This window comes from Hippopotamus amphibius, chromosome 7, assembly GCF_030028045.1.
Source record: "Hippopotamus amphibius kiboko isolate mHipAmp2 chromosome 7, mHipAmp2.hap2, whole genome shotgun sequence".
In the NCBI taxonomy this organism is placed as follows: domain Eukaryota; kingdom Metazoa; phylum Chordata; class Mammalia; order Artiodactyla; family Hippopotamidae; genus Hippopotamus; species Hippopotamus amphibius.
In genome coordinates, this window is record NC_080192.1 from 104163185 (window position 1) to 104175462 (window position 12278).

A 12278-nucleotide genomic window follows, 5' to 3' on the forward strand; every position below is an offset into this window, starting at 1 on the left:
TTTTTTCCTAATATGGTTTCAGTAGCACTTAGTTGTCTTTAAATTCATTTGAAACAATTTTATTAGAGTGTATGTGACAGCTGTCATATCAGCATGCATTTTAAAAAAAGACATCAAAATTGGTGAATTTTTGTGTAGCCATTTTAGTGTTGAAGATGGAAGAAAAAAAGCAATTTTTGGCATATTATGCTTTATTATTTCAAGAAAGGTAAAAACACTACTGAAACACACACAAAGATTTGTGCAGTGTATGGAGAAGGTGCTGTGACTGATCACATGTATCAAAAGTAGTTTGTGAAGTTTTGTGCTGGAGAGTTCTCGCTGGATGATGCTCCATGGTCAGGTAGACCAGTTGAAGTTGATAGTGATCAAATCAAGACATTAATGGAGAACAATCAGTGTTAAACCCCGCAAGAGATAGCTGACATACCCAAAATATCTAAATCAAGCATTGAAAATCATTTGCACCAGCTTGGTTATGTTCATTGCTTTGATGTGTGGGTTCCACATAACTTAAGCGAAAAAAAGCCTTCTTGACCATATTTCCACATGCAATTCTCTACTTAAATGTAAGGAAAACATTCCGTTTTTAAAACATTGTGAGAGGTGATGAATAGTGGATACTGTACAATAATGAGGAATGGAAGAGATCGTGGGGCAAGCGAAATGAACCACCACCAAGCACACCAAAGGCCGGTCTTCATCCAGAGAAGGTGATGTTGTGTATATTGTGGGAGTCCTCTGTTATGAGGTCCTTCGGGAAAACCAAACGATTAATTCCAACAAGTACTGCTCCCAATTAGACCAGCTGAAAGCAGCACTCGACAAAAAGTGTCTGGAAGTAGTCAACAGAAAACGCGTAATCTTCCATCAGGATAACACAAGACCGCATGTTTCTTTGATGATTGGACAAAAACTTACAGCTTGGCTGGGAAGTTCTGAATATGGGGGGTTTATTTAGGTTTTACAAAATTCTCTTGATGGAAAATTCAATTCCCTAGAAGACTGTAAAAGGCACCTGGAACAGTTCTTTGCTCAAAAAGATAAAAGGTTTTGGGAAGATAGAATTATGAACTTGCCTGAAAAATGGCAGAAGGTAGTGGAACAAAAGGGTGAATACGGTGTTCAGTAAAGTTCTTGGTGAAAATGAAAAATGTGTCTTTTATTTTTATTTAAAAACCAAAGGCACTTTTTGGCCAACCCAATATACCTGGCTTTTAATCACTAAAGGTCCAGTGAGTCCTCTCCAGTAATTGTGATAATTAAAAATGTCCCTTACAGAGTCCAACTCGAGGATGGAAGATGCCTTAGAGGACTGGGGTGGGGAGGGTGGGGGGGACTCGAGGGGGGGAAGTCAAGGAAGGGAGGGAATACGGGGATATGTGTATAAAAACAGATGATTGAACTTGGTGTACCCCCAAAAAAATAAAAAATAAAAAAATAAAAAATGTCCCTTACATTTCCAGAATGCTCCCTGCATGTGGTTAGAGGCTTATGGATTTGCTGTCTCTTATCTTGCATCCATGCAAGTTAAAGTTTCCTGTCTCATTAATCAGTCCCTCCTATTTTCTTATCCCTGGTCCAGCACTTTTTGCTTTCTTTTTTTATGTTTTTAATTCTGTAAGATCCAGTTCTTTTAGTTCAAACCAGTATTCTTTTTCCTGTTCCAGCGCTTCTCAAACTGTCCATTTAATACCTTCTACCCCTTCCCCAAAGTTGAATTTTAAGAGGTGTGGTGTGAGAAATTTCTTGGAATTTTTACATTTTATCTTAAACATTCATATCTTTTTTAGGCTGGTTAAGCAATGTTTTCATAAGTAAAAACTTCTTCCCTATATATCTGTTGACTAAAGTTGATGCTCCAAGATGAACTGTATTGGCCTAGTGGCTTGGAGCACTTACACGCAGGGCTGTGTGCCTCCACTAAAAGGAGCACACATTGTGAAATGCAGCTGTGTTGATGCAGCCTCTTTTCAAAAATGGTGATGTGTTGTTCCAGTTTGAAGGGATCAGAAAAATACTGGGCATCTGGAATTGCTTTGGGGGGAACATTTTCGTGGTGAGAGCAGCACTGTAGAATAAAATTTGAAACAATGTCTCTTCTGTTAAAAAAAAGTAGACAAAAATTGTCCTTAAAACAGTTTCCTGGGACTATAATTAATTCTGTATTCATTTTCTCTAATTTCCTGTAATCTTTTTTACTGTTATCATTATATTTTACCTCTCCTTTTGAAAGGAGTACCTGTTACCATATTTCCATTCAGATCACACTGTATATAATTACAACAATTAACTTTGAAAGATATTCAGATTCTTTGGTTCCTGGACTTTCTTCATCACACTTGCCTTGATTTTAGTATTGGAAGAATCTCATGGTCTTGGTTCTTATGCAGAAAGATTAGAGACACTAGTTGGAGAGCCTTACAACAGTAGTAATTTTATTTATTACTCCTCACAGCTAGTCTCTTGTCCACCTAATTTCTAAGATGGGACCATTTAAAACATTTTAAGATTTACTTTTCTACTTAAGATGCTATTTAATATGCTAGTATATAGCAAATATTTATAGCCAAGGGATGGAAGGGTGACTTTTTACAAACATTTTATTTCAGAAAATCCCTTAAAGAGCCCTTTAATATGGCATGCTTCTGGAATTGGTATTTTGTTTTGAGTATTTTCATCTTAGATGTATTCTGACACATTTTTAAACACTTTTCTCAGCTGACTGCATGTGTTCATAACTATTTTTAGAATACTATTTTTATAATCAAAAGTGAAAGGTTGCTTCATTTGTTAACTGTCTTTCAAGTCTTAAACTCCTGTGCCTAATGTATTTGTCTCTATTGAAACCACTGCTTAGAATGCCATGCATTTCAGCATGATTTTAAGAGCTGGTTCCATTGTTTGGAGCAAGGATTATTAAACTTTCTTCTTCTTTTCCTAATCTTCTTCTCTGTCCCCTCCTCCCTCTTCTTTTTTGCTTCCTCTCCCCTCTTTCTTTCTCCTCCTTTCTGTCTTTTTGCCTCAGGGGCAAAAGACCCTTTTTACTCTCATCTATTTTTACTTTCTACTGGAGAAGCAATTTGTAGGGTTTTTTTTAATTCAATAGAAAAATTAAAATTGGAAAAGATCTGGGTAGTTGTAAACTTGGTACTAGCAACTTAAGAACTGCTTATTGTTTACTTTGTAAAAGAAACATTTGAATCTTTTGGGGATGATTTTATGTTATAAAGCAATGTCCCACACACATAATTGGAATAGCATATTACAAGTTACAGATGTAGACAGCACACTAAGAAAAGGTATTGCTACTCACAAAATGTGGGGGAATTATGCATAAATCAGTTCTTACAAATGAGTGTGGACAATTTATATTTGACTTGCTATGTATATATATATTTGTTTATTTAGTCTTAGCACTGTCAATTTAGTTTTTTTTTTTATCTTTATTGGAGTATAATTGCTTTACAGTATTGTGTCAGTTTCTGCTGTACAACAAAGTGAAAGAGCCACATGTCTACATATATTCCCATATCCCCTCCTTCTTGAGTCTCCCTCCTAACCTTCCTATCACAACCCTTTAAGTCTTCACAAAGCATCAAGCTGGTCTCCCTGTGCTCTGTAGCAGCTTCCCATTAGCCATCTATTTTACATTTGGTAGCGTGCATATGTCAATGCTACTCTCTCACTATGTCCCAGCTTCCCCTCCCCCCAGTGTCCTCAAGTCCGTTCTCTACATCTGCATCTCTGTTCCTACCCTGCCATTAGGTTCATCAGTACCATTTTTCTAGATTCTGTATATATGTGTTAGCATATGGTATTTGTTTTTCTCTTTCTGGGTTACTTCACTCTGTATCAATTTAGTTTTTGTGGGTTGTTTGGTGTTTTAAAGATTTACATATTTGCATCATGAGTGGCTTGGGCCTAGATAACTCATTTACTTTTTAAAAAAAAATTTAAGTATTTTTCTTTTATATATAGTCTAAGGGGGATCACTTAGTAGTAAACTGTTTCATTTTTCATATTAACCTGTCTCTGGAGAAATTGGTATTTCCCCTTTCTGGTACTTGTTCTTGATTTCTTCTTTCTTTTAATCTATCAAAGGACCATTTGAATTGGTGCTCTTATCCTTAAGATACCGTTAAGTCCTTTGTTCTCCCATCAACACATGAAAATGACATGTTCTTAACCTCTGTTGGGGGTTTCTTGATGCATGTAGCCACATTTCGTTTCTAAGCTTAAGTTACTACCAGCAGCTCAAGAATGATCTCTAGCTACAGAATTTAACATGATAATGAAATGATGAAAGTAATTTCTCTGAGAACCTGTTGAAATTTAAAATAGTTTAGTTATTTTGTTAATAAGCAATGATTATTAATATGGTATTTGCAGTGATTTTTTTAACTTGGTATTTGAGGAACATTCTATTTGCTTTTTAAAAAATTCTACTTTTATTTGGAAATTAGAGAATAAGTAGTTGATTTTATTAGTTTTTATTAGTGACTTTGATAGTGCTTCTTCCAAAAGTTGTGCTACAATGGTCTTTCTCTAGAAATTGCTCTTTTTAAAGCGATTTAAAAAATACTCAGTTCACATTGATCAGGCTTGTCATCGCTTGTAGCAGTTTATACACGCTCTTTTTACATGGGTGGTCAGAATCATTACAGTTTCTTAACACTTACTTGCCATAGAGGCATACTTTTTTCTTAACATAATTGTAATGAAAAAACCAGTGTTAATGCTACATCAGTGATGATGATGTTATACTTTATTTCGACCTGTCTTAGGGTAAAATTATCTTGACCATAATTTTGTGTGAAATGGCTGTGAAAAATGATTGCTTACCGATGTAACTAAGCAGTATTAGATTTTGAAAGATTGGATATGAGACAGATAGGGTTCGACTAACTAACTGGTGGTGAATTTGCTTAGATTTAGGAAAAGCAGGAAAAAAACGGATATATTAAGTTACAAAGAGATTGAGGCAGAGGTATGTAGAGTATACCAGGGTTACGGTTTCATTTATTAAAAAAGCAAATATGATTACCCTAAAAGTGAAATTTTAGTTCAAGAATTTTGAGGTGAAGCTGACCGTATTTCTGGCCATGCGCAGTCCATGCTACTCTCATCTTGAATATATCATTTGCAGTACATTTCTCTGGTTTAGGAGTGAATATTGTCCTGACAGGTAGGTAAGGCTAAGGAGGTAGGAAGCATAAACCTCCAGGTTTATGTAAGTTCACTGTCTCAGTAACTGGAGCCTAAGGCTTTTGGCTTTCGTCAGGCTTCTCTGCTACATATTTGGCATTTACTTTATTAATGTAAGGAATCATAAAAAACATCATCATAAGGAAATTGCGTCCCAGAGAGGAAAATTCACACAGAGTCATTTGTTGAAACTGGGACAAGAGCTTAAGAACTGGGACAAGAACTTACTTTCCGCCCTGATAAATAGGGTGGCAGTTGGGGGAGGAGTTTCCTATTTTGATGCGATTTCCTAAATATAAATTAATAGCTACTCAGAGGCAGTTGAATAAATGCAAAAGCAAAATGAGTACAAAATTTTAGTTCTTAAGGAGGTTGAAAATATAATTTATTTTGGCTAAATATGAAATAATAATTATAGTTAATATTTATTGTGCTTAATTCTGGGCCAGATAACTGCTTTCTGTACATTATCTTATTTAATTTTTGTAACAGCCTTAAGAGAGGTAGGTATTATTGCTTTTATGCAGATATGAGGCTGTAATATTGCACTGCTAGTAAGTAGCTGGACAGGTATTCAAAGGCAGATCTGTCTGACTCTAAGCCCAGGCTGTGACCTATTCATCACATGATATACTATGGCTTTCTTTTCAAGCTGACATGCCTTTACTAAGAGAAAATAGGGTATGAGAAAACCCACCGAAGGCTTAGTCCCTCTGTAGACTCCTTTTGATTTAAAAAAAGAAGTGTTTTAAATGGTTGTCACTTTAGAATTAGAAATTTCCAACAATTGGAAATGTTTTTAGTGATTATTCACTCCCTCTAAAAATTAATGAAATATAATCTAGTAGCATCTAGCCTTAACCTTTTATTTTATTTTTAAACAGAAACATTGTTCCCTTCATCCTCAGAGATTACAAGAATCACAAAAGGTCACTATACAGATGTCACAGGTTAGAGAGATTGTACCCTTTTCTGGATAAAGAACATAGATCCAATGGCACAGGCCTTATATGTAAGAAGGGGTTGAAATGACTTTATTTAGATGAACTAAATCACATTCCCACACACCCTATTCCTCTAATGAGTGAAGTGACAAGTCTTATAATTAAGCTCCTATTCTTCTGAAGAGTGAAGGGAACTGGAGAAAACATGTAGCTATGCAGTCTTTTATGACTTGCTTTCTAGAATCGTTTTTGAAATTATATGTTTGTTGTACTCTCAAACAAGCTGCCACAGAAACAGTTAAAAATAAGTGTAAAGTTAAAATGAACACAAACATTAGGAACTGTTAGAATTATAGGTCATCTGCTTATTTCCTTGGACCATAAGTTTACCATTTTAGAATTATCTTTTTTAAAATCGGCATTTAAGTTGATCTCATTTCATTTGGAACTAGATGGATCTTCACATCTTATCTATGAATTATAAAATTTGTTTCTAAGTCAGTTCTTCAGTCCAAACTAAAAGGAGATCCAAAGATCAGTGCACTTTGTTGTTCCGATAGAAAATGTTAGTAGAGCTTTGTAAATAAATAAATATATAAATATATTTATAACGTATGTATACATGTAGATGAACACAGCTTTGTTATAAGCACTTTGGAAATGCCCAGAAGTAAAAATCATAGTTGTAGTCTTCAGGGAGTTGTAAATGTCGTTGGAGAGAAATGTGTCCCCCTCCATCCCCTCTTTTTAACTAGGCAAACTTAGATGGTCTCTCAAACTCTGTTTCTGAATTGATGAGCTTTTTTTGTGAGAGAAGGTAACATCTCTCTTTGATAATCAGAGAAAAATGCTCCACAATGGCTCTCTGGCCATATGGTCATCTTTTTTATTTTAGAATTATCCCAGTTTCCTCTTTAGTTAATTTTTTTTCTGAGTACTGTTGAAATTAAAGAGGATTCTTACTGCTTCAAGTAATGAAATTATAGTTTTCTCTCTTGGTTATATAGTACATCGATTACTTGTGCTGAGTTTGGTGTGTGTTATTCCTTGGAATTTCTTTGCAGATTAGTTCTTAAGCTTTCAGAGAAGTTGGATAGACTTCTGGACTTAAGAATTTCAAGCTTAATGAGAAAGTGTCAGGTGAAAGCACTGCCTGAAAGTTACCCCTTTCCCCTGTAATTTTTTCTCTTGAGATTTGGGGGCTTGTTTTATTTTTACTTGTATACATCATGCTGTAAGTAGTCACACATTTATTTTAAAATTCCAGTTCAAAATTACCCTTTGTTTTGTTGATTTGCATTTGACCTCTTTTAACTGGTCTAGTTAATATTTTAAATATTTCATTCTGGTGATGTGTGTTTAAACCAGTACACACTAGCCTTTTCATTAAAGTAGAAGTGTTTATTGTAAGTTCATTTACAGATATTTATGTTGTTTTCCTAAATTCGCTTGAACCACCTACAAGTTGGAAAGTAAGTTACAGCTTTTAATGTTCCTCAACTAACTTTTTAAGTAGCTAGGCAAAAAGGTGGTGGTTGCTTATTTTGATAATCATTGCTGGCAATACAGTGCCTTGGAGGGTTATAAAACTCTCATCAGGGCAGGGAGGGTGGGCGTCAAGGAAGGGAGGGAATATGGGGATATGTGTATAAAAACAGTTGATTGAACCTGGTGTACCCCCAAAAAAAAAATAATTAAAAAAAAAAAAAAAAACTGTCATCAGTAGGTTACAGAAAACTACTTTCTGGTAGTTGCAGATAGAAGCACACCAGACTTTGCTGTTTGTTTTTTGATGTAAAAGCACTTTAATAAAAATTTAAAATTAGTATTGGAAGCCACTGAACATACTTCTTGATGTGTTGCTAAGTATGTTTATTGCTGCCCACTTCGTAAGGTTTGAAGATGATTTGCCCTTTTTCAAGTTTTCTTCCCTTTAGTTCATTGCATGGAATGAGCAAAATGAAGGCAAAGGAAAGAGTAGATTACGGAGTTCAGGTAGTTATCATTAGAGTTTGTATGAAAGACAAGGATTAGTTATTGCATGTACACAGCTAATATCTAAATGTATGAGAATGTCTTTGAGATATTTATTAATTGAATTAGATTTGTTCTTAAAATACACCCACCTAATTTATCAAATGGCTTTTTCCCCCCAGTTCTGTAGAAAATGTTCTCAAAACACTCGTGAAAAGCTGCCGACCGTAAGTAGCTTCTCAATTTATAAAGCGTCTTATTGTTTGTGTGGGCTTTTCCCCATCTTTAGTATGCTTTGAAGAGGAAATTAAAGGTATAATTAGCATCTGATGTTGTGATTGATGTTAGTCACTGCACAACGTATCATTTCTAAATCTTGAACTGAACTTTTCAGATTTCATTTATAAATTTAGAAATTTTTAAGTGGTGTGGGTGGGGTGTCCCTGGCAGTCCAGTGGTTAAGACCCGGCACTCCCACAGCAGTGGGCACGGGTTCGATCCCTGTTTGGGGAGCTAAGATCCTGTATGTCTCACGGCAGTCAATCAATAAAATAAATGGTGTGGTCAGTCACCCATTATAAAGTAAGAATGCACTAATGTATGTGTAACTGGCTTCATTTGAAAGGTTTTCCTAGAGTATTGTTACTCAGATCAAAAATATGTTCCAGAATGAGCCTCGTAGGTATTATATTAAAATGAATAATAGTAATAAGATGGCCCATACTTTTTTTTCTAGTATGTTCTCTTTTGGTACAGTATGTGACTTTGAATATCCCATATTCTGATGTTTAATGATGAGTATGGATAGAATTTTGTTTAATTAAAGTCCGCTTGTGTGGACTTGAACTGTTTTTTTATTCTTATTTACCAGGCTCTTTTACTAGTGAAACTTGAATTTCCATTCTTTTGAGTGGAAATTTGTATATTTATCATATGCTTGTAATATGGATTAAAGTTGTTTTATAAGTCAGATACTTGTTGCTGACCTACTGTACTACTCAATCTTGGGCAAATGTATTTTCAGGATATAAAATGTCTCCTTTTTAAGAGACTTAAGATCTAACCCGAGTCATTCAATAAGCCACGAATGAGCAGTGTCATTTTGTGAAATTTGATCGTCACTGAGGTACTTACTAGTTTTTAGGTCCTTAGATAATTCATACAATGCCCAAGCTTTTATTTTGGATTACTAGGCTAACAGTGGACTGAAAAATTAGGAAAGGGAATCAAATGTATGAAATCTTTGAAGGTAGAATATATTCTGCCCTTTTTTTTTTTTTAAATTCTAACCTGTTGCACAATGATCTGGTACAGAAGTCTTTGATGAACTCAGCAGAAGTATTACTAGAAATGTGATTTTATTTTTCACATAAAGGAATGAAGTGTGATTCTAACAACGCAGATGTATAAAGATACAAATGATTGATAATATGTATAGGCCAAACCTCCAATTGTATTTGAAAGGGTTTCCTAACTTCTTTGGCCATACCCAAATTGGAAATTTTCATATGCTTTTCATCATTTTAAACCTCATTTGCCTACACATTTGGGTATCCATTCCATATCCAAATGGATAATGGGTCCTCCTTATCATTTACCTTGATTTTGTGTGTATCTGCACACTTCAGATTTTACTTTTCTAAATCTTCTATACCCCAAGGATGCTTTTGCCCATTTCACAGAATTTTAGAATGTTGGAGCCTATAGGACCAGATCGTGTAGCCCAATCCTTTCTTGTATATAGGAGGACTCTGTGATACAGTGAGGGTAAATGGTTTGTTCCTAAGGTGCCTAGAGGTTCCTGGGCTGTTGTTCTCTTCCTCACATTGCTGATTATCCATTTCTTATATAGACTAGATTCCCTATGACAAGTTGTTTTGTTTTATTTGTTTTCTCTTATTGTTGTTACATAGCACACAGGAAGAAAAAATGCATAATCATGTTTAAGTTTATAGGTCATTTGAATAACTTTGTATTTATCTGAGATTTCTCAACTTTATAGCATTTTTCCAAGTCCATAGTCAAGAAAAAAATCTACCTTATCTAAATGTGATAAGCTATTTATTTTAGAGTTGTAAAAATGTGTGTTTATTTTAAGCTAACTTGTTATTGGTAGTGTGTGATATTATCTTACGAATACATTCCCCTTCTCCACCTTTTTTGTCAGTCATATATTGATGAAGAGCTTTTAACCAGTGATCAGATACATGGAAACCTTCTTCTTTATTAGGTATTTTCCAGCAGACGCCACAGCAGAGATGCTAGAAGAATGGCGGCCTTTAATGTGCCCTTTTGATGTAACAATGCAAAAGGCCATCACTTATTTTGAAATATTTCTTCCTACCTCCCTTCCTCCAGAACTTCATCATAAAGGTTTTAAGTAAGTATATATATGTATGTGTGTGTGTGTGTATATATATATATGTATATCTCTTGACATATATATATATATATATATATGTCTTGACAAATTCTAGAATATAGTAGGGAATACATATATGTGTGTGTGTGTATTAGCAAAGTAGTAAAACAGTAAGAAGTAAAAAAACAATTTGCCAACTCTATTATGTTTCTTATACTTAAGGTGTGTGTGTGAAGGCTAAAACAGTTAAATATAGGATTGCAAATAAAGAGAGAATAACGCTTTAATTTAAGCTGTTGGGAGAGAAAGAATAATAAGTGCAAAAAGGAGTTGAAAATTTCAGTAAATAGGCAATGATGGAAATGTTAAATTGCCTAGAGTTTAGGGAAGGGAAAAGTGTTTTTCTAAACCTTACTTTTAACCCTCATCATGTGTAGTATAGTTTTTCTTGGGTCTTTTATATATATATATATAATTTTTTTTTCCCTTGTTCTAGTCTTTTCACTGTTTTTGAGAACTTTTTCCCCCCTTGGATGACTGCTGGTATATAATAAACCCTAGAAAAATATTTAGATTATACTTTTATGAAAAAAGTAAAAGATGAAAAAAAGACTGGAAGGACAGTAGTGATTATCGTTATGTTATGGGTTCATGCTTAGCCCTCCCACCCTGCTCCCACCATATTTTCTATAGTGAGATGTCAAATCTTTTATTTTTGTCAAATCAGAAATTTTGTATCTAGCTGTATATTTATGAAATTTAATTTTAATTAAAAACTTCTAAAAACTTTTAATTTCTTTGACATTTGTAAAGATTTTTTAATAATATACAAATGTTTTTTTTTGACTCTATATTGTCTTCTGTTTCTTTAATTTGAGATGGTTTCCCCCCACTATACTTTAGTGGCTCATTTCTTTTATGGAACATTAACTTTAGTGCTAGTTAACGGTGTAATTACTAATTGCCTATTAAAGAAAAGAGAGTAAGGATGAGTTGCAGTAACAAGTAGTAACAGGAAAGCACTAAAGGAAAAAGGCAGGGAGAGGAAGGAGAAACTTGTAAACAGGGTTAGATAAGGGTAGACAGTTATTTAACAATGAGGTAGAATTTTGATGAGATTATTCTTTTTAGCATAAATAAATTGAAAGGAGACTATTCAGGCAAAACTAGTGCCTCGTTCCATTAAGTTTGTAACTTTCAGTATTATTTTTTGTAGGTGGTATAGTTATCAGTAAGAATAATGTTAAAAATTTACAAAGGATACTGGTTTTGAACCACTTTCTGTAAATCACTTGCTATTCATAACAACATTTTTCTTCTTCAGACTTTGGTTTGATGAATTAATTGGCCTTTGGGTTTCAGTGCAAAATCTCCCACAGTGGGAGGGGGTGAGTATCCCATTTTTTTCTTATATACTTTCTTAATTTGGAAGTAAATATATCCTATCACTTGATAAGTAACTTTAGTTCCCTAGAATTGTCTCTTAGCAGTGTTGTAATCAGTTTTTTAGAGTTTTGTTTGTTTGTTTTTACATTTTTGTTTGTTTTTAATTTAGTTTTGGATACGTTGGGTTTTTATTGGCTGCGCGTGGACTTTCTCTAGTTGGGGGCTACTCTTCATTGTGTTGCACGGGCTACTTATTGCAGTGGCTTCTCTGGTTTCAGAGCACAGGCTCTAGGGCGTTTGGGCTTCAGTAGTTGCAGCACATGGGCTCCGTAGTAGTGGCTCACAGGCTTAGTTGCTCTGTGGTATATGGGGTCTTCCCGGACCAGGGATCGAACCCGTGTCCC

The 12278-nt window shown here is 34.5% G+C and overlaps 1 protein-coding gene across 2 annotated transcripts in view; it reads left to right on the plus strand.

Moving 5' to 3' along the window:
* The window catches only part of PSME4 (proteasome activator subunit 4), a 98428-nt gene that overhangs the window by 21616 nt on the left and 64534 nt on the right, over positions 1-12278 (plus strand). For both annotated transcript variants that reach the window (XR_009054596.1, XM_057740885.1), the window contains exons 4-6: positions 8309-8353; positions 10357-10506; positions 11813-11876. Coding sequence is in view for 1 of the 2 variants with exons in the window: in XM_057740885.1 (XP_057596868.1) it covers positions 8309-8353; positions 10357-10506; positions 11813-11876 (259 nt within the window). In the remaining variant the exon portion in view is untranslated. The remainder of the gene's footprint in view (positions 1-8308; positions 8354-10356; positions 10507-11812; positions 11877-12278) is intronic.